The sequence below is a fragment of the Lepisosteus oculatus genome, chromosome 19, assembly GCF_040954835.1.
Source record: "Lepisosteus oculatus isolate fLepOcu1 chromosome 19, fLepOcu1.hap2, whole genome shotgun sequence".
Lineage (NCBI taxonomy): Eukaryota > Metazoa > Chordata > Actinopteri > Semionotiformes > Lepisosteidae > Lepisosteus > Lepisosteus oculatus.
The window spans coordinates 17093432-17112591 of NC_090714.1; the positions used below are offsets into that span (position 1 = coordinate 17093432).

The following is a 19160-nucleotide window of genomic DNA, read 5'->3' on the forward strand; positions in this document are numbered from 1 at the left end:
GTTGCACTGTGCCATGTTACACTACCATGGAGGGGCACCAGCCAGGCCCCCTGGGAGATGATGGAAAGTGAGACTGGTGCAACTCCCTGCACAGTTGTGAATTTATCCGAAATGCTCTCCCCTCCATCTGTGCATACGTAGAACCCCAAACACATGAAAGGCTGTGCGTGCTTATTTTCATGTTTAATTTATTCTTCTGCTTCAAATCAATCATCTGATCAGTGCACCCTCTCATTATTATTGCAGAGGGACTGCGATCACCACCGCCTGGCTCTGTCGTCATTCAGGTGTCGCTACGGTACCGTTCCCAGCCTCAGGCAGCGTCCCGTTGGGCGCTTGTGCTGTCTGGCACAGCGAACCGACTGCTCCAGGGCCGCAGGGACACACTTTCATCTCTTATTCATACATTTCCTCTCCAATACGCAACATACCATCAGACGAGCTAACAACAAGCTGAGCCAGCTGCCCCCCCACCAACATTACTGTCCCTCACTCGCAATTAAAAACATTTTCTACTGGCCAAACCCCACCACCGGCCTACTTTTAACATCCAGCTTAGCACCGATTGTAAATAAAACTATTGGATGTTTTTTTTCAGGAATTTTAACTGTAGTCATTTTCTATCTTTGAAATGCTGCGTGCAGGGATGATCAGATTAAATAACGATAGCAAAGAAAAAAAGAGTTGCTCTGCTTTTTGCTCATGACATTTATGCAACAACCTCTTATTCTGCAAGGTTCCTTTCTCCCAGTGACACAGGGGCTGGGAGGTTCACTGTATCCTGGATTTTCCCCTTTCCGAGGGCACTCTGGAGCTACACACATCTCTCATCAGTTTAACCTGTTTTTGAACAGATCTTTCAGAGATCCATCTCCCCCTGCCAGAAGCTGGTGCATCCTGCAGTCCAGTTAACCAACAGTGAGGGCCTGTCCACAGCCCTGCATTCACACAAACAGACCTCTCCACACAGCTCCTGACAAAGGGGTAAAAAAAGATACCACTTCACCGCTTTGGAAAAATCTAAAATAGACCCACCTACTTGTACTTGTAAGTATTAAAGCTGGAGTGTAAAGAGGCAGTGATTTTCTGCAATCTGAGACAAGGCTGACAAGTGGGGACATTCATTAGGAACGTAGAGAATGTCACAAAAACATTCATCACCACCACCCCCTTCAAAAGATGGATATCATGTCCACCAGACACTGCAACACAACCAGCTATGAGCTTTGTGTCTTGCACCAAGTTCTTTTGACAGGAACTGAAAGAAAAGATCATTTTATCGGTCAGGCACATGTCGCTAGAAGTCATCAGTTGAAGGCTCTTTTAAGTCCCAAAGGTGTGAAAGCACTAAATTATAATTATAATAATAATAATTATAATAATAATAATAATAATAATAATAATAATAATAATTGCTTACACTTATATAGCGCTTTTCTGGACACTCCACTCAAAGCGCTTTACAGGTAATGGGGATCCCCTCCACCATCACCAGTGTGCAGCCCCACCCGGATGATCTATAGATGGTCTACAGGCCAGAGCAAGGTGACCAGCAGAGCTTTGACCACCTGCAGCTAAAGCAACAAACACAAGCAGCTTCATCACAACTCAACAGACAGCAAATATCTTCATATTAAATAATTTTTAATTCAATAAGTTCTCACTGTGTGGTGCCCACCGAAACTCTTAATACGAGCCTCTCATTACAGAAACATCTTTAATCTTCAATGCGCAGCGCTCAAAGAGCAGCGTGCGCATACCCTCGTGGAGCTCTCCACTAAAGCCTCAGCACTCCGCGCATGGCCTTCTGGGATCAATCGTGATGCCTGGATTCAGGCAGGTAAGCAGGCAGTGACCACAGGGCGGGGCAGTGGTCAGATAAGGTACGTCACCACAGGGCCTCCCGGGTTGCCCAGGAGAGGAGTGGCCTCCTCATCTCTACCAGCCTTCCCCGCCAGCGGCACAGAAGCGGAGCAAGTGGATCCGGCCAATTCCTGGGAGATCTCCAATTCCGCGCTGCTGGGCGAGACTTTGTTCAAGCGGGCGGTAAAATCAAAATTGGCCTCCTGCAGAACAGACATGCGCGCCCACGCACGCACACACACACACACACACACAAATGAAGTCAGGAGCGTGCGTGACAAAGATCTGAATGTTGTGCATGGCAAAAACAAGTTTAAGAATGTAGAATTTTGCAGCAGCTGGCCCGGGAGGTGCTCATCTGCCTGTCGGAGGCCTGCGAGGGAGGATCACACACCACATCCCTTAGCCCTGCCTCACTGGCACTGCACAGCAGCACGGCTGCGTCAGGCAGCTCTCTGCACCGCAGGCCTCCCGCTGCAGGCCTGGCAGGTGTGCCCATGACGCCACCGGCCCACCTCGGCCTCCCAGCAGCGTCCTCCCTCTTCATCTCCACAGCACCGGGGACAGGAAGCCTCAGCAGTGTGGAAATGTCAACACTTTGATGCAAGACACAACAAAGCTCCTTCTCCCAGCGAATCATCTACAATCACACTACACAGAGGAGTGCCTGAATCTGAGGACGCCAGCGCCATGCCAGCACGCTGGCTCATCTCTACCGGCAGGGCAAGGACCCCCTGCACTGGGGGGCTCCCAGTCAGGAACTGTCAGCTCGTTACTTGGTTATTGCCACTTCTTTTTAAATAGGGTTTCTGTTCTTAAAACCACCCAACAGGATGTGTACGTGGCATCGAGCCTGCACCCGTTCCAGAAACGTGTCCTCGTTCAAGCGCGTCGCCCAGCAGCTGGGCCTGTGGGGACGGAAGACGTTCTGATGCACCGTATCCGCTCACACATCGATCACTTATGCAAGTGCACAGATTCAAATGTTAGACCACTGTGTCCCAGATCAGAACCCAGGTTGATAACCGCTGCCCCAACATACGATTGCGATTGATGAGTCTTTCCTGCCCCCTTGTGGACATTTATAGAATGGCCATGGTGAATGAATGCGTTAAGCTGACACTTGTATCCAAAGTTACTTACATACTGCAGCGCCCCACCCAGAACCTGAGCCCACACCCTTCCAGTTACAAGTCCAGGACCCTGCCAGCTGGTCCACACTGCTGCCCTTTAGCAGGCTTGTAGCAGCTTCCTTGTAAAGACCGACTCACTCTCCATTCTGTTCTCCCTATCTGCCACAATCCGTGTTTTTGCAGAAAGGCACACTGGCGACGTCACGATGGCTGTTTTATAGGTCAGGCAACTCACCTCCACCCTGTGCTTGTGAGTGAAGCGGCGGGGGCGGCAGGCGGTGAAGACGATGAAGCCGAGGGTGATGAGGATGAGTGTGGCACAGGGCAGGATGAAGAGCACGTGCTGGGTCGCTGTGGATCAGTCCGCACGCATGCAGGGTTGGCACAGAGAAACAGAGGAACAGGGAGAGATTGCTCACTAACTAGCATGGCATCCTGAAGCTTTCCTTGTCCCATTTCTCTGTAGCCCATAAATCATGTAGCAGACAAACTGAAGTGATCACAAACAGCAAAGGCCCCCTTAATCAATGTGTTAATTTCAGAGATGTGGCCCCAAAACTGCACCTTGACTTAGCACTGGTGTCATCACTGATCATCTGCTCACACAGAGTCACAAGCTCCGCGATAATGTGACAAGAGCCAGGCTCTCTCAAGGTCTGTTGCCAATGCATTTAGCAAGCTGCATGCCACATTAGTGTTAGTCACTTTCATGCAAAGTCACATGTCTGGACAGCGTCTACAAGCATGGCAGAGGGCAGGCACTACCTGGAGTGAAAATTCTGAGCTACGGCTGGAACGTCAGTAGAGAGAATAGAAGCCGATTTGAGTTTTAATTTACAAGGGAGGGATTATTTCTTTCAACCTCAGAAGATAAATTTAACATGGCTTGAAACAGGCATGACACAGTAGCTGCAGATTTGTTCATGCAAATTTCCATAAATGTATTTTTTCCTTCTATACCCAGTGCCTGTTCCTTAACATCAGAGTGAAAAAAAGAGAAGTCATGCAACAAGAGCTTCTAGGACCGTTCCCTTGGCGAGACAAATGTTCATGTAATCATACGGATTCAGTTAACAGGCTGAATTAAAAAGCAGGAGATTGAGAAGAGCTAAGAAATTGTCTCCATAAACGCCTGGCCCTTCCTAGGATGAGATCACCAGCACACATCAATCAGGCGCAGCTGTGCACATGAGCAAGACCGACTGATCGAAAACCACAAAACGCAGCGAAAGGAAGAATCCCTCCCCGCCAGCACCACGGAAATCAGTTCTACACTCCTTCCCGAAGAGCGCTGCGAGACGAAAGCACATTCCCGCGGGCCGGGCAGATGGAAGCGTGAAGACCCTCAACGCAATTTGAACCCCCTCCTGGAGGAGAGCCGCGCAGCTCCGCGGCCGGGGTCCCAGTAGCCCCCAGGCCCCGCTCACCGTCGCTGCCCACGGTGAAGGCGTGGAAGGTCTGCAGCAGGCTGACGTGGTTCCTGGCGGTCAGGCGGAGGCAGTACCTGCCGGCGCTGCCGAAGGTGTAGCGCAGGCTCAGCGTGGTGCCCTGCAGCCTGACCAGGTGGCACCGCACGGGCGGCGCCGGGCCGCAGTCTGGCACCATCGCCCAGCACAGAGTCAGCGGGGGGCTGGGAGGGGAAGAGGAACATGCTCACAGAGAGGAATCATGCAGGACAGATTTTTACTGGATGTAGAAATTGGGAGCTGGGCAGTAGATTGTTTTGTCTCTGGCCTGCAGTTCTGTTCAATATCTCACCTTCTACTTTTCCTTCCTGAATGCTGTATAAATATACGGACCAGCGCCGAGGCACCACAAACCGCTACATGTGGAGCAGCCCTGCCCTGAGGATCGGAGAACCGCGGCTGCGTTTGACACCCTCAAACCACAGAGCCAGGACCTCTCCGGGTCCGAGCTCTGAGGTGTCACCCCAGCCGGGTCTGGGCAGTACTGGGATGAGGGAGCTCGAAGGGACTGTGGTGTGAGTGGCCCAGTAGCGTGAGGACCGAACAGTGTGCTGTGCCTGCCTGCTTGGTCATTTAGGATCCCATGGCACTGTCTGACAGACCGCTTCCTGCCTCCCTAGAGCCCCCCCTGAGTGCGAAGCGTGAAACAGCGTCTCTCTTCTCCAGCTGACCGGCTGTGGGCTGAGCTGCACTTCGATGGCTGATGAAGCGAGCCCCCTCCTGTGTGCACCGAGCGGAGCTGGGCTCTTACCTGCCATTCACAGCCAGAGACAGCAGGGTGCTCTGGTCCACCTCAACACTAGGGGGGCCCGTCACCTCGACACTCCGCACAGCGTCTGTAAGCGGCAGGGGGAAAGAGGGTCACGACCTGCGCCGCAGCAGCCAGACAGGCCACAGGCGCCAGTCAGCAGGTGCCCCAGAAGGAAATAACCGGATGTCTCGCCCCGAAATCCACTTTATCTATGGCTCATGCACATAGATCTGTTAACACGAAAGAGGTCAGTGCTCATCACCCTGAGAATGAAGGGGGTTTCTGTATCATTTCATTCCAGCGTGCCATGATTTTTGAATGTGACATAATTGTAATAGTGCTGCATAATTTTAAATTGACAATGTTATTAGAAAACAGTGCAGACAATGCACAATAGAGACACACTCTTGTAACCTGGCACACTTGAACTTGTCCCTTGCACCCGTATTGGAGACCCTACCCAGCACTTTCAGATCGCTGCTGTACGTCCCAGATCTTGGCGAACGGTGCCTGTCCTCTCTCTCAGTCCAGTACGCTTCCACCTTCAGTCTCATGGTGTAGTTCCCCGAGCAGGAGTAGGTGTGATGCACATAGGACTCTGTGCTCACTACCACATGTCTGTGGGCAGTTACAAAAATATAAGACCTATTATTAAGAACATTAAGAAAGGCGCTGAAGTTTCCGTGAATGGCACTCATCCACACCCGTTACATCAGCACTACGCAGTACCTTAATCGAGCTAAATAATGACACGCACTCACGAGTTGAGCGATTTTAACAGCACAGAGCGACCCCCCCGCTTCCGCGCATGGGTTCATGGGATATTCCACACCGCTCACGGCGCAGTTGACCTGAACTCACCCGTCCCCCAGGTCCCAGGTGTAGGAGAAGGACGCGGAGCTGAGCAGGTGTAAGGGGTCAGAGATCTCGAAGGCAGCCTCGGTGAGGGTGTCGCTGGCCAGTTCCCCGTTGCTGCGAATGTAGGTCTTATTCCCGTCTAATTGACGGAACCTCAAGGCGCCCAAGACTTTCGCTGTAAATATCCCACAGAACGCAGTTCACCGACAGAACTCCAAACTTAGTCCAAAAACTAAAATAAAATTGTTTCCTCTTATTTTATTTTACGTAGGCTTTTCCGAGACTGGTCAAACCACCGCTGTCGCGTTTCATTCTGTAGCTGAAACACAGCCGAAAAGCGATACCTGTGCATCACCTGTGTGTTAAAGTAAAACAGGATCAAAGACTGGCCAGGTTGTCCAGGCCGCTGGTGCTTTAGCAAAGCTCAGCTTTCCAGACAGCCTCGACACCACCGCACGGGCAGGTGAGGCTGTTCTACACCTGACTGCGTAAAACCCACCCTGCCGGCCTGGAGAGGCGAAACGTGAATCTCGTGGACCACGATGTTACCTGCAATCCCGTTCGGACTCGCCTCGTCTTCAGGTACGTCCGTCCTCAGGTAGACCACGGTCACAGACAGGCAAACAAACATCAGAGCGTCCTTCATCCTGTCGCATTGGCCCCTAGCAGAGCAAAGCGTTTTACATTCGAGGCAAGAAGCAAGTCTCACACCAGGTCACGTTGGCTTCGGCAATAAGCATTAACGCAAAGACATCGGCAGGAAAGACACATCAACTTGCTTTGCGCACACGAACTGTTACCAGGTGCACAGACTTTGTGCAAGAGGACACCACTCGTACCAGTCGGACAGGACTTCTCTGTTTCTGCTGGGGTGGCCGCTGTTGCAACGAGGAGCCGAGCGCGCTCTCAGCTCCACCCGCCCCGCGCGGCGCGCACTACTATCTCCTGTCCGCGAGACCCGCCCCTCCTGGCCGCAGTCCATCACGAGGAAGACGGGGGGCTTCACGCAGACCCATTGGGGAGTAAGCTGATAGCGTGTCTCTGCTGAATAGAGCAGGCGTTTCAAGGGCTGGGGGTCCCACACGCTGTGCGTGCGCCTCCCGGGCCATGTGCTTGTACACTGTGGATCAGTATTCAAGACCTGATGAAAACAACAAGCGGCAGGTACTGCGAGCTTACCTGAAGAAAGCGTGGGACACTGTCACACCACACCGCGGGACAACACATTTAAATGTACTGGTTTTCACATGAATAATTAATAATAAATCCTTACACTTCTATCGCGCTTTTCTGGACACTGTACTGAAAGCGCTTCACGGGTAACGAGAACTCCCCTCCACCACCAGTGTGCAGCACCAGTCGGTGGGGAGGAGAGCAGCGTGATGAAGCCAGTCCAGAGATCGAGATTATTAGGAGGCCGTGATGGGTAAAGGCCAGGGGGAAATTTGGCCAGGACACCGGGGTAACACCCCTACGCTTTTCGAGAAACGCCCTGGGATTTTTACCGAGAGTCTGAACTTTGGTTTTATTTCCCATCCGAAGGACGGCGCCCTTTTTACAGTGTAGTGTCCCCGTCACTATACCGGGGCATTAGGACCCACACAGACCTCAGGGTGAGCGCCCCCTACTGCTCCACTGACACCTCTTCCAGCAGCAGCCCCAGCTCTCCCAGGAGTCTCCCTCCAGGTACTGGCCAGGCTCACACTGCTGAGCTCCAGTGGGCTGCCAGCTGGGAGTTGCAGGGTGATATGGCTGGTGGCAAGATCATTAAACGATCTAAGATTTTGGTTAAAATTTAAAAAATAGGATTGAGCAGAGCTACAGTTCTCGGGACAAGGTCAAGGGCCCCTCTTACTAGCGTGCGTTTTTACAGTTTTCTGCACTGTTTTCTAAGATGTTGAGATATGTTTAAGCTCGTTTATAATAATGCTAGATTGTGATAATAATAATAATAATAATAATAATAATAATAATAATAATACATATACTGTTAGAATCAACTTAATAATTCGTACAAAAAGCGTCATTTTTTAACATTAAGGCGTGTCAGAATGAAATGATACACAAACATCAATCATTCACAGGATTACGAATGCTGACCGGTTTCATGTTTACAGATCAATGACTAATGACCACAAAGCGCTGCGTTTTGAATACTTTAACACATTAGAAAGCCAATTGATTTCATTGGCCGGTTCTACTGTCGCTTCCATATGACATCACAAGCACGACAAGGAAGACCATCGAAATCGATGGTCTTAGAACTTAATGTATCATTCCGCCGGGTAACAAAGTAGATCCCAGACGTTTAATTATTTTCACAGATTATTTAAAAAAAATAACTATTACTTTCAACTAAATGGACGCAAAATTGAAATATTTAAATAAAAAATAGTTTTTTTCCGTCTTGTTTTTAGTCTTAATTACGGAATAAGAAAATTACTGGCGATGGGATATACACATGCACCACTTCACCTACACTCGCATCGCCGGAAGTCGTAGTGGAGCGCTTTCCTGTCTGTGTTGAACGGGTGAGTTGAGGCGTGATTGTTACTTTTTTTTAATATAAACAAATTATATCGTTAGTTTTGACGCGGTGCTCTGCAAATATGTGTTTTTAAATGTTTCATGGATGAGTGCGCTTGGAGATAGGGGCCCCCGCTGTGTCAGGAAACTGAAAAAAACGTGAATGATTGGGCCGAGACAAGAGGGAGGGGGCCGCCCAGTGTTTTTGAAGTGTAGGGTATTTAATTAAAGAACTCATTTTGTATTCATGAATAGCTCGCTGCTCCGAAAGGGTAAAACCCGGGTAAATTCGGATAAGCCCCGAGCTGTCGGCTGCACTGTGGCGCGCCGGGAGCACCGGACGCAGCTGCTTCTGTGTGCGGCGGCTCGTCCCGCGCTCGGCTCGGACCCCGGACCCCGGACCCGTGCGGGGTGCCTGTTGTCGTCGTTTGTTGTTTTCGCATTCGTACTGCTGGTCGTTTCGTTGAAAACCTCTTAAACCGTATCACTGGACTCCCCCTTCGCAGGGCTATAGCATGAACCTCGCTGTCCATTTTTCGCACATGTACACCACCTGAGTTGCACCTTAGCATTATCACTCGTGTCAGAAGTGAAGAGATTCCTGTTGCTGCTGAGCCGGCGCTTCTGTTTCGCTTTGTAACGTTTGACAGTTTCAACTACGAAACATTTCAGTGTCTCTGACCTCTTCGGTGGGGGGGTTATTTTTTCTCATGCTGAAGAAATATTCGAGCACGGATAAAACCTTTGTATGAAGCTGTAGAGTGAAATTCGGACAACGGTTGTAGTTTCCAGTTTTCAAGCCTTTACGCCAAACCCCTCTTCCGAATTAGTGTATGTACCAATTATTATTTTCATGGAGATGTCATTTGAAGAAGTGGAAGCAAACGACAAAAATTGGCAGACTTCACTTAAGTAAACTTTAATATTGGGGAAAAATTAGTCGAATTATAGTTCAGAGGGGCAATTTCATTTTACTGAGTGGAGAAGCGCGGTTTCTGTTTTTATCACACCCCGGGGATGGGCAGATGAAATCGCAGTCGCTGCCTCACGGTGGAGGACTCTGCCCGTCAGCGGGCGGCTCGTGGGCGTCTCCTGACCGGTGCGCTGCCCCCCAGGTGTGCAGACGGCGGTGCTGCTGCCCCACACCGCCCCCTGTGAGTGCTCGGTCCTGTCGGAGCCATGGCCTTCGTCGCCACCCCCAGCCCCACCGTGGTGGACCAGACCACGCTGATGAAGAAGTACCTGCAGTTCGTGGCGGCCCTGACAGACAGCAACACGCGTGAGTGTGTCCCTCGCGGCCCAGCTGTGCTGCTGCCCCTCCAGACAGTGCCCGAGGCGTCCTGCCCGACACCCACAGCTCCTGTTTGTGTGCACTTGTCAATCCTGCCCTGTGGCATCAGGGCACTCGAATATTGCTTACGACAGTGGTTCCCAGTCCTGGTGCTGGAGACCCACACGCCTGCTGGTGTATGTTCCGGCCGAGCCCTCCGTTACACCATCCAACCCTTCATGGACTTAATAATAATCAGATGAATGTGAACTGTTAGTTCCCAGCTCATGAACTTGTTGGAACTTTGACTGTTGTAATTTACAAGTGAAGTAAAATCCCAAACTCGTGACTAGAGACCAATATGCAATTGAAGCAACTTCTTAGATGAAGTAAGGCTCCAAGGATCTGATGGAGGTGTGATGGTGTGTGGGGCACCAGGACCGGCACTGGGAACCCCTGAGTCATGGCATTGCAGTAACTGCACCCGGACAGCAGGTCCTGCCGTTATTAAGCACAGGGTGTGAGGCGCAGGTGTGCTCTCGGTTTCCCTTTTGGTGCTGTCTTGAGGTGTATTGTAGGACTGGCATTTTCATCTGTAGTTCAAGGATCTCAGGGAGTGGAGGAAGTTCACCAGTGAAGGACAGTGGACCGAAACCTGAAGTGACACTGTGCAGAAGTCCTGTGATGAGAGCGATGTGCTTTAGCCCAGCGGAGGGAAGGCACGTGGGCTCACGAGAGTCTGTACGGGTGAAGGAGTGTGTGTGTGTGTGTGTGAGAGAGAGTGTGTGGGTGTGCGGCTGAGCTGCTGGACCTCTTTGTTTGGGCGCTGAAAGTTAAACTGATAAGATCTGAGAGCTTCTGCAGGTACTGTAGCCCTGAGCCAGTGAGGTATTACACTGAGTGAGCGGTGCCTGTTCACCCCTCCGCAACACTTCTCGCTCTCCCTACAGCTGATGAGACCAAGCTGAAGATGATGCAGGAAGTGAGCGAAAATTTTGAGGTATGTTTTTATTTCATTTTAACTCTGTGTGACTTGGAAATTAATCAAGAAAGATGAGATCTTTCTGTTTGTGGCTCGGAAATTGATCACTTGATTTGTATTGGTGGTGGGGGGGGGAGACACAGACACATGTTTTGCCCCAGACCTCCTGGCTCTGTCGCTGGCGCTCTTGTGCAGTTTCACCCGACTGCTTGATCTGTTTTTTCAGAATGTGACTTCGTCGCCGCAATATTCCACGTTCCTAGAGCACATCATCCCTCGCTTCCTCACGTTTCTGCAGGATGGGGAGGTGCAGTTCCTGCAGGAGAAGCCAGCACAGGTCTGCTCTTTGCACCATGTCCTGCAGTCGCCTCTCAAGAGCAGGGGTTCCCCTGGTCTGCTGGTGTCTGCACCTGCTGAACTCGCTCATATTTGTTATTATTTTAATTCCGCAGCCTATAGAACCTGTAAGCACTGACTCCTGAGCTTGCTTACCAGTACCTCTCATGTTACGATGTTATCGTGTTGTTATGCTATTAACTGGATGTTAACTCAGTTTGTAATGAAAAGACACTGGTGGGAATGACTCTGTATCAGATACTCCCATAATGAGATTTATTTTTCCCTTCTACAAAGGCCCACTTTCTTACAGTTGAACCAACACACTTTGATGAAATTGTTCCAATTTCAATATTTTAAGAGATGGACAAATTCCATTAATCCACATTGAAGAACTTGGCTGAAGCAGAAGCCTCCGAGACATTCAGAGGATTTTGCTCCAGAAATAGAGACAGTGTTCCTTCAGGACCAGGGTTGTGACCTGTTGCCCTAGAATACTATACATAGTAATGCTGATAACGTTATGAGGGGAGGGTGATGGCCCGGTGTGAAGTCGGTACAGAATAAGTTGAAGATATCAGCTCCGGATATCAGAGCGCTAGCTAATTTATGTCACTAAGTGCTGATGACTTACTCATTGGGGCCATTCAGAAAAATGAATCTGGTATATACTTGTGCTCCAAAAGGTGTGTAATATGTACTTTTTGAGTAGTTGTAGAAAGTTCATGATAGAAGATGAGCATGAGCAAATGTCTTAGAAATGCTGATTTTGTTGTTGAGTCGCACTGCGTTGATGTTTAACAGTCCCGTACATGTGTGTCTGCTTTACAGCAACTGAGGAAGCTGGTCTTGGAAATAATCCATCGCATTCCCACCAATGAGCACCTGAGACCCCACACCAAGAATATCCTGTCCGTCATGTTCCGCTTCCTAGAGGTGAGGACCTTAGCTGGCCCCTGGCCGGACACCTCAGGGGCCCCAGGGCTGTGCTGAGCAGAGGAGCCTTGGTCACTTTTACTTGCGAAGCTCCTAGTAGAATAATTTCAATGTAGAAATGTTCACACTGCAGTTTCAGTATTTTAATTGTTTTTTTTAAATGAGGAGCTAAGAATATAAGCTGAAATGACAAGAGAGGACCAGTTTGATCCCACCCAAAACTGGGAACTGAAAGGAAGGGAAATGCGATGAAACTTCATAGGCTGCTGCGGGTCAAAGTGTTTTGGCTCTGTGGTCGTTGTGTGTATCCAAGATGAAGCCTGTAATCTCTGTATTTCAGATCGAGAGTGAGGAGAACGTGCTGATCTGCCTGCGAATTATTATCGAGCTGCACAAACAGTTTCGGCCTCCCATCACTCAAGAGGTAAGGCTCAAACGGAGCAGTATAAAGGGCACTATCTGAAACCGGGCATGTATTGAAAGATTCAGACTTGGAAGTATCTTGTATAGCTATCTTTAGAATTATCAAAGGGTCGTTTAAGTTAAGTTAACAATAAGGTTGATCGCGAAATCGAGAGCCTGCACAAATCAAAACTCCGGTCTCAGGTGCTGTTGCCTCATAGAGTGTTGCAATATTATTTTCTGACCATTCCCACGATTGTATAAAAGCAGAATCTCCCCTCTCACCAGAAACATGTACCTTTCAATCTCCATCCCACAGATTCATCACTTCTTGGACTTTGTGAAGCAGATCTATAAGGAGCTGCCCAAGGTGGTGGTAAGTGGTCAATGATTCTCTCTGTATTTCCCCCTTTCCTGAGCTGCCGAGGTCTCAGGCCTGCGTTTTTACAGTCCTGCCCTGGTGTGCTCTGTTGGCAGAACCGCTACTTCGAAAACCCGCAGGCCATCGCGGAGAACACGGTGCCCTCGCCTGAAATGGTGGGCATGATCACGTCCGTGGTGGTGAAGACCGCGCCGGAGAGAGAGGACAGCGAGACGCGGACTGTGAGTGTTGCTCTGCCTCCCCGACACCTGCGGTCAGCTCGAAGGGACGGAACCCTGGCCTTTCTGGCTGCGCCACCCTAACGCACGTGCCCATGCCGAGGCTCCCTCGTGCCCAGCCCGCCTGTCGTTTTCTCACGGGCGCGTGTGAACGCTCAACAGCTCGAGCACTGTGCGGGTAGATGTTAAACTATAGGCCACAAACGGCGCACCTTCTGTGTGGTTTGGTGTGAGCAGCATTTGCTGTTTTGTGTTTTTTTTTTTTTACTGTGTATCACACTTCAGCTTCCTGGCACAACCAAGGCAGGACAAAACAAAGATTTCAGGGCTGTTTGTGCCTTGCTTCAAGAAAGAGAAGATCTCTTAGGCTAGTAATTTTACATGTGTGCTTTATCTGGCCTGATTGTCCGAGAACTCCCCGTGCCCAGGTGCCGGTGTAAATCTCTCTGGCTTACCTCTGGCTGCGACTCGGAATGCGTGTTGCCAGTAAAGACACTAATCGTAAACACACAAAAAGACTGAGCGCGCCCCAGCCCTTGCTATCTCTGCGCTTTCTTTCAGCACACTATCATCCCTCGCGGCTCGCTGTCCCTGAAGGTGCTGGCAGAGCTGCCCATCATTGTGGTGCTGATGTACCAGGTAGGTCTTTCCTTAGGGAAAACGATTGCCATCATTTCTGTTGTGGGCTTTCTGTCAGGATGTTAATTATTCCAGGCAAGGCCCTTAGAGGGGGCTTGAGGTTCTTTCAGTAGGATGAGACAGGGAAAAGATAAGTTGAAGTTCTGTTGACTGTAACGTAAAATCAGGGGTAATTTGTTACATGCCGAGTTTGTTGGCTAGCACCTGGGGGGAGGCATGGGGGCTGGGCTGTCAGCGCTGCTGCCTCACACCTCTTGGGTGCTGGGGTCAGTTTCAAATACACTCTGGCAGGTTAATTGTGGTGCTAAGTTGTGTGTGTGTGTGTGTGTGTGTGTGTGTGTGTGTGTGTGTCGCCTGGGGATGAACTCCATTCTGGCCTGGCCGCAGTCCTGATTTATGCCCATTGCTTCCAGGATAGGCTCCAGGTTGCTGTGACCCTTTCCAGGAAAAAGTGGCTTTCTGATTATGGGAAGATGGAAGTTGTCACTTGTGTATATGCTCTTCTATGTGCAGTACATGAATAACCTGTGCTTGGTAATACTATTTTCTGTCCAACTGATTGCATTGTTCTCTTTTGCAGCTTTACAAGCTGAACATTCACAATGTGGTGGCGGAGTTTGTGCCTCTCATCATGAACACGATCATGCTCCAAGTCTCTCCTCAGGCCAGGTAATCATCCTGCCACCAGAGGGCGCCACAGTCCCTCACGCAAGCCCAGATCATGCAGCTTTCCACCATCAGCTAGAAATATACTAGACTTGATGACAAAAAAAAAAAGTTGAAATGTATTTAAAGCACAAGTGAAGTCATTTAATGTCATGAGCTGAACTTCTGCTTGCAGGCAGCACAAGCTGTACAACAAGGAGCTGTATGCTGACTTCATCGCGGCTCAGATTAAAACCCTGTCTTTTCTGGCCTACATTATCCGCATATATCAGGTACCCCTGAACTCTCTTCTTCATCTCTTGCTGCTGCTGTTCTGTGTCATGTGCTCTGCGACTAAACGCTCCTCTTCCTCCGGTGTCTCTTCCTTCCCTCAGGACCTGGTGGCGAAGTACTCCCAGCAGATGGTGAAGGGGATGCTGCAGCTGCTCTCCAACTGCCCCTCGGAGACGGCCCACCTGCGCAAGGAGCTGCTGATCGCGGCCAAGCACATCCTGACCACCGACCTGCGCAGCCGTAAGTGCGCTCTCTGCCCCTGCCTGTGTCGGCCAGCGCGTCCGTTTCGCAGAAGAACGCTACCGTGGAGGATTAGTCTGTCCTTCAAAAGGACAATGCGTAGTATGACGACTGGCTTCTAAGCGGTGCCTGAAGAACACAGCGGCTGGAGCCTGGTGCAGAAGGCTCAGAGCAGGTCTTTGTTTGACTCCTGCCCACCAGTTGAGGACATTAATGAGGATATTTTCCGTTTCGTCTTTAAAGCTTCGGCTTTGACCATTTTTCTTTGACGTTGGTGACTGTTGCCGCGTTGCATGATGGGGAGAGCTCATTGCTTCCTGCCCTGCTCAGCAGGACGCAGTGGGGAAAGGGGGTGCTCGTAGAGGAGGAGGGGTTCACTCTTCCCTTGTCATGTCTCCTCTGCTGCATGGCAAGGCCGGCGGACCCCAGAACGCCCCTGTTGGGCTCTCTGGGTCTCCTGCTGACATCAGCGTCAGGAACTAATGAGAGGAGAAGTGAGACACTTCCCTCCTAATTGGCACTCTGGAGGATTTTAATAGCATCGGTTTCAGAAATACACTCTAGGCATGCTAAGTTGCTCCCCCTGCCCTCCACCGCCTCCCCACTCGCTCTCCGCTTTCTCTCGGCTTCTGTGTGATACTCAAGGTGTTTGGGGTTCTGAAAGTACATCTCTTGCAAAGAGTTTACAATTAATTGCCTTCATGTTTGCTTCAGACGTGGCGAGGGTGTAAGTAACAATGACAATTTGTATTACAGAATTCATTCCATGCATGGATAAGCTATTTGACGAGTCCATACTAATCGGCTCTGGATACACCGCTCGGGAGACTCTGAGGTAACGAGGCTAACTTGGGATTTTATTTACTGGTTCGTGGGGGGATACGAAGCTGGTATAACCAGGGTGGGGAGAGAGTATGGGAGAGAGAAGGGAAAATAAATGAAGGCGTGGATCAGCCGAGGAGGCAGTGTCTTCACCTAGCACGCAAGCGCTCATTTGTGTGTCTTACCGACGTTCGGTTTTGTTGCTGCGCGAGAGCTTTGTGGTAGTGGGAGACTTGAGCCATTTCCCAGAGGTTGTGTGTTTAAATGGGACACTGTAGGAGAAATGCGGCAAAAAGTTTCCTTACAATTGGACTGGATGCTCCCCAGCTGAGTTAAAAGGTTAAAAATCTTGAAATAAATGTCATCGCTTGTCTGTGCTGATGTGGTTGTAGGTGGTGCGCTGTCCAATGTTAGTTCCATACCTCCTGTAAGACATGGGCACTGCCCCCTGTGTCCTGCACTGAGCAGTGGAAGTAGATGTTAACGGGCTGTAGATTGGCTCTCTGAGATGGCAGGAGGAACAGATGTGGAACGTTGCTTGTTAGGTAGTCATTACAGCTATTAGCCACTAGGGGACTCCTGTCACAAAGCTGTCAGGGAGCTCCTTGTGGGTTTGTCAGTATGCCCGTTCCCCTTGCCCTGTCAGCCTGACTCCACTCATCCAGGGAGAGTTCATCATCCTTTATTTCCCCTTTATTTTTCTTAATTGAATCAGCCTTCAAAATCATATTGCATTACCCAGGTTGACGGAGCCTGTTCAGGGTTCTTCTTTCACATCGCTCGGCTGAAGATTTGACAGATGCCTTGAAGTCTGGGGCTTGGGATCTGATGTCTAATATTTTTCTGTCAGCGGGGGTTTAGGAAGCCCTCCTTTGGTCTTTAATTGGGATTGAAGCGCTGCTTTATTTGCATAAGAGCAACCAGAAGTACTGTACAAGGTTAGACCAGAGTTTGGCATTTCTCGAGATCAGGTGGGCTCTTCTCACAGCAGAAGAGCTGTGTTTCTGGGGCTCTGACCACCATAATTTTGTGTAGCAAGTGCTTTTAACGGGGCCGAAAAGTCCAAGAACAACTGATCTTGTGCCCTTTTGTAATCTGTCATGACCTCTCCTCCGTGGTTTGAAACGGTCCGACTGCTCTCTCTCAGGCCCCTGGCCTACAGCACCTTGGCAGACCTGGTCCACCATGTCCGGCAGAACCTGCCCTTGAACGACCTCTCGCTGGCCGTGCAGCTGTTCGCCAAGAACATCGACGACGAGTCGCTGCCCAGCAGCATCCAGACCATGTCCTGCAAGCTGCTGCTCAACCTGGTGGACTGTATCCGCTCCAAGAGCGAGCAGGAGAACGGCAACGGGCGGGACGTCCTGATGAGGATGCTGGAGGTAGGGGTGTGTGGGCGGGGCCTCTCTCTGCACTGTGGGACGGAGGGGGAGGGGATGCCTGAGCTGTTGGAAACTGTCATTCAGTCGCTGGGACTCATTTTGTCTCTTTTCTGTGTTGTGCAATATTTCATCATATACATTCTGCGATATTAAGCACTTAAGGGCATTGGCGCTTGGTGTGACTTGACTGTCATGGGAAATCACTTGCTGTTCTTTGAAACTGTCTGGCTGCTGCCCCTTTCCCCACCAAACAGCCGTAAATGCTCGACGGAGAAATATGGAAAAGATGCACCGAATGTGCAGCTGGTGCTGCTGTTTTAGAAGTATTGGAAGTTTTTGGTGTACCTGAGTTATGTTGTGAACCTTCAATTAGAGCGTGTTTTATTTCCATTTAAACATCTTTTGCGGGTACTTTTGCATACGCAGCTCGCCACATCCAGAGCGCTTTGGTGTCAGACGGCAGCTCATTCTGCTTTGCGGTCCCGAGTGAGTGTGTTCCCTGTCTGCGTCTCACAGGTGTTTGTGCTGAAGTTCCACACCATCGCGCGGTACCAGCTGGTCACCATCTTCAAGAAGTGCAAGCCGCAGTCGGAGATGGGCGTGGTGGACTCCGGGGCCTTGCCTGGCGTGCCGGCCACCCCCACTGCTCCCACCCCCGTGCCCACTCCTGTGCCCCCCACCCCGGTCATCCCTGCGCCCCCTGCCGCCGCCTTGGACCGGCAGGGAGACAAAGACAAGGAGGACAAACAGACCTTCCAGGTGTCGGACTGCCGCAGCCTGGTGAAGACGCTGGTCTGCGGGGTGAAGACCATCACCTGGGGCATCACCTCCTGCAAAGCGCCCGGAGGTGAGTGCGGAGGGATTACTGCATTCTCGTGTCTTTGGAAGAACGAGGGAGGCTGGTAGGAGATTTGATGCAAGTGTATACATTCCTAAGGGGTACTGATGGGGTCAACCCAAGGAGCTGTTTCTGGCTTCACAGTGGCCGCAATTGGAGACTAAAAAGGTCTTTCATTTAGGCCTGAGAACAGGAAATGGTTCTTTACGCAAAACGTGGTGGGTGTTGGGAACTTGCTTCCCAAGCAGAGCGTTGAGGCCCAGTCCCCTTTTGACAAAATACAGGAGGGATTTGTTTTGTTCTGTTGATGGTCTTGTGTCCGTCTGTGTTTCTTGGCTTGCTTTGCTCCCCCTGCCGTGTCTTTAGAGAAATACCTTCCGTTTGTCTTGCAGAGGCTCAGTTCATCCCCAACAAGCAGCTGCAGCCCAAGGAGACTCAGATCTACATCAAACTGGTCAAGTATGCGATGCAGGCCCTGGACATCTATCAGGTAGGAGGACCTCACCTTCAGAAGCTGGTGGCCTACCTTTTTAAGGGCCATCCATATTGTGTGCTTGTAGAACACAAATACAGAGGAAGCTCAGTGAATAAGGGAGACAAAGCTCGAACGAGCCTTAGCCGTGGCTGATACAGTCATTTGGGCTCAACCTCTTAAATCCTCCTACCCACGCTTATGTCCCTCTGTTTTTGCACTGAGCTCAAAACACTGACACTACTTGAATTTAGCACACCATTGTCATATAAATGCTTTTTAAAATTATAGCTGCCACTATGTTCCTATCTTCAAGAAGTTCATTGTGTTCAGGTACGTATGACCGTAAACTTGAACATCGTAAATCTGTCTAACTGGATAGTTATGGAGGTCCACTTGACAGCGTGCTGTTAAGCGGCGCAGTGGCCTTGTTTCTGGCATGCTTGAGTCAATCCACGCTGATCCGGCGTGCCGCCCTGCAGGTGCAGATCGCTGGGAACGGGCAGACGTACATCCGCGTGGCCAACTGCCAGACGGTGCGGATGAAGGAGGAGAAGGAGGTGCTGGAGCACTTCGCCGGGGTCTTCACCATGATGAACCCTCTCACCTTCAAGGAGATCTTCCAGACCACGGTGCCCTACATGGTGGAGAGGATCTCCAAGAACTATGCCCTGCAGGTAAACTCCCCCCTCGACTGTAACTCAT

General features: G+C 50.4%; 2 protein-coding genes across 3 annotated transcripts in view; one reads left to right on the forward strand and one right to left on the reverse strand.

The window, feature by feature from the left end:
- Nucleotides 1-1646: 1646 nt before the first annotated feature.
- Nucleotides 1647-7053, reverse strand: tmem130 (transmembrane protein 130). The gene is made up of 8 exons (XM_069181056.1): nt 6911-7053; nt 6621-6733; nt 6075-6246; nt 5674-5831; nt 5214-5298; nt 4424-4626; nt 3232-3347; nt 1647-2066 (listed from the first exon to the last, which is right to left on the reverse strand). Exons 1-8 carry the CDS (start codon nt 7051-7053, stop codon nt 1875-1877), a joined length of 1182 nt encoding a protein of 393 aa, XP_069037157.1. The 3' UTR covers nt 1647-1874.
- A 1517-nt stretch (nt 7054-8570) lies between these two features.
- trrap (transformation/transcription domain-associated protein) overlaps nt 8571-19160 on the forward strand; it is a 97373-nt gene continuing 86783 nt past the window's right edge. For both annotated transcript variants that reach the window (XM_015360158.2, XM_015360159.2), the window contains exons 1-17: nt 8571-8602; nt 9713-9876; nt 10818-10867; nt 11076-11186; nt 12017-12121; nt 12462-12545; nt 12843-12899; nt 13001-13126; nt 13685-13762; nt 14343-14431; nt 14604-14700; nt 14803-14941; nt 15698-15776; nt 16911-17145; nt 17662-17992; nt 18376-18473; nt 18938-19132. In XM_015360158.2, the coding sequence (XP_015215644.1) occupies nt 9777-9876; nt 10818-10867; nt 11076-11186; nt 12017-12121; nt 12462-12545; nt 12843-12899; nt 13001-13126; nt 13685-13762; nt 14343-14431; nt 14604-14700; nt 14803-14941; nt 15698-15776; nt 16911-17145; nt 17662-17992; nt 18376-18473; nt 18938-19132 (1974 nt within the window). In that variant the 5' untranslated portion in view covers nt 8571-8602; nt 9713-9776. The remainder of the gene's footprint in view (nt 8603-9712; nt 9877-10817; nt 10868-11075; nt 11187-12016; nt 12122-12461; nt 12546-12842; nt 12900-13000; nt 13127-13684; nt 13763-14342; nt 14432-14603; nt 14701-14802; nt 14942-15697; nt 15777-16910; nt 17146-17661; nt 17993-18375; nt 18474-18937; nt 19133-19160) is intronic.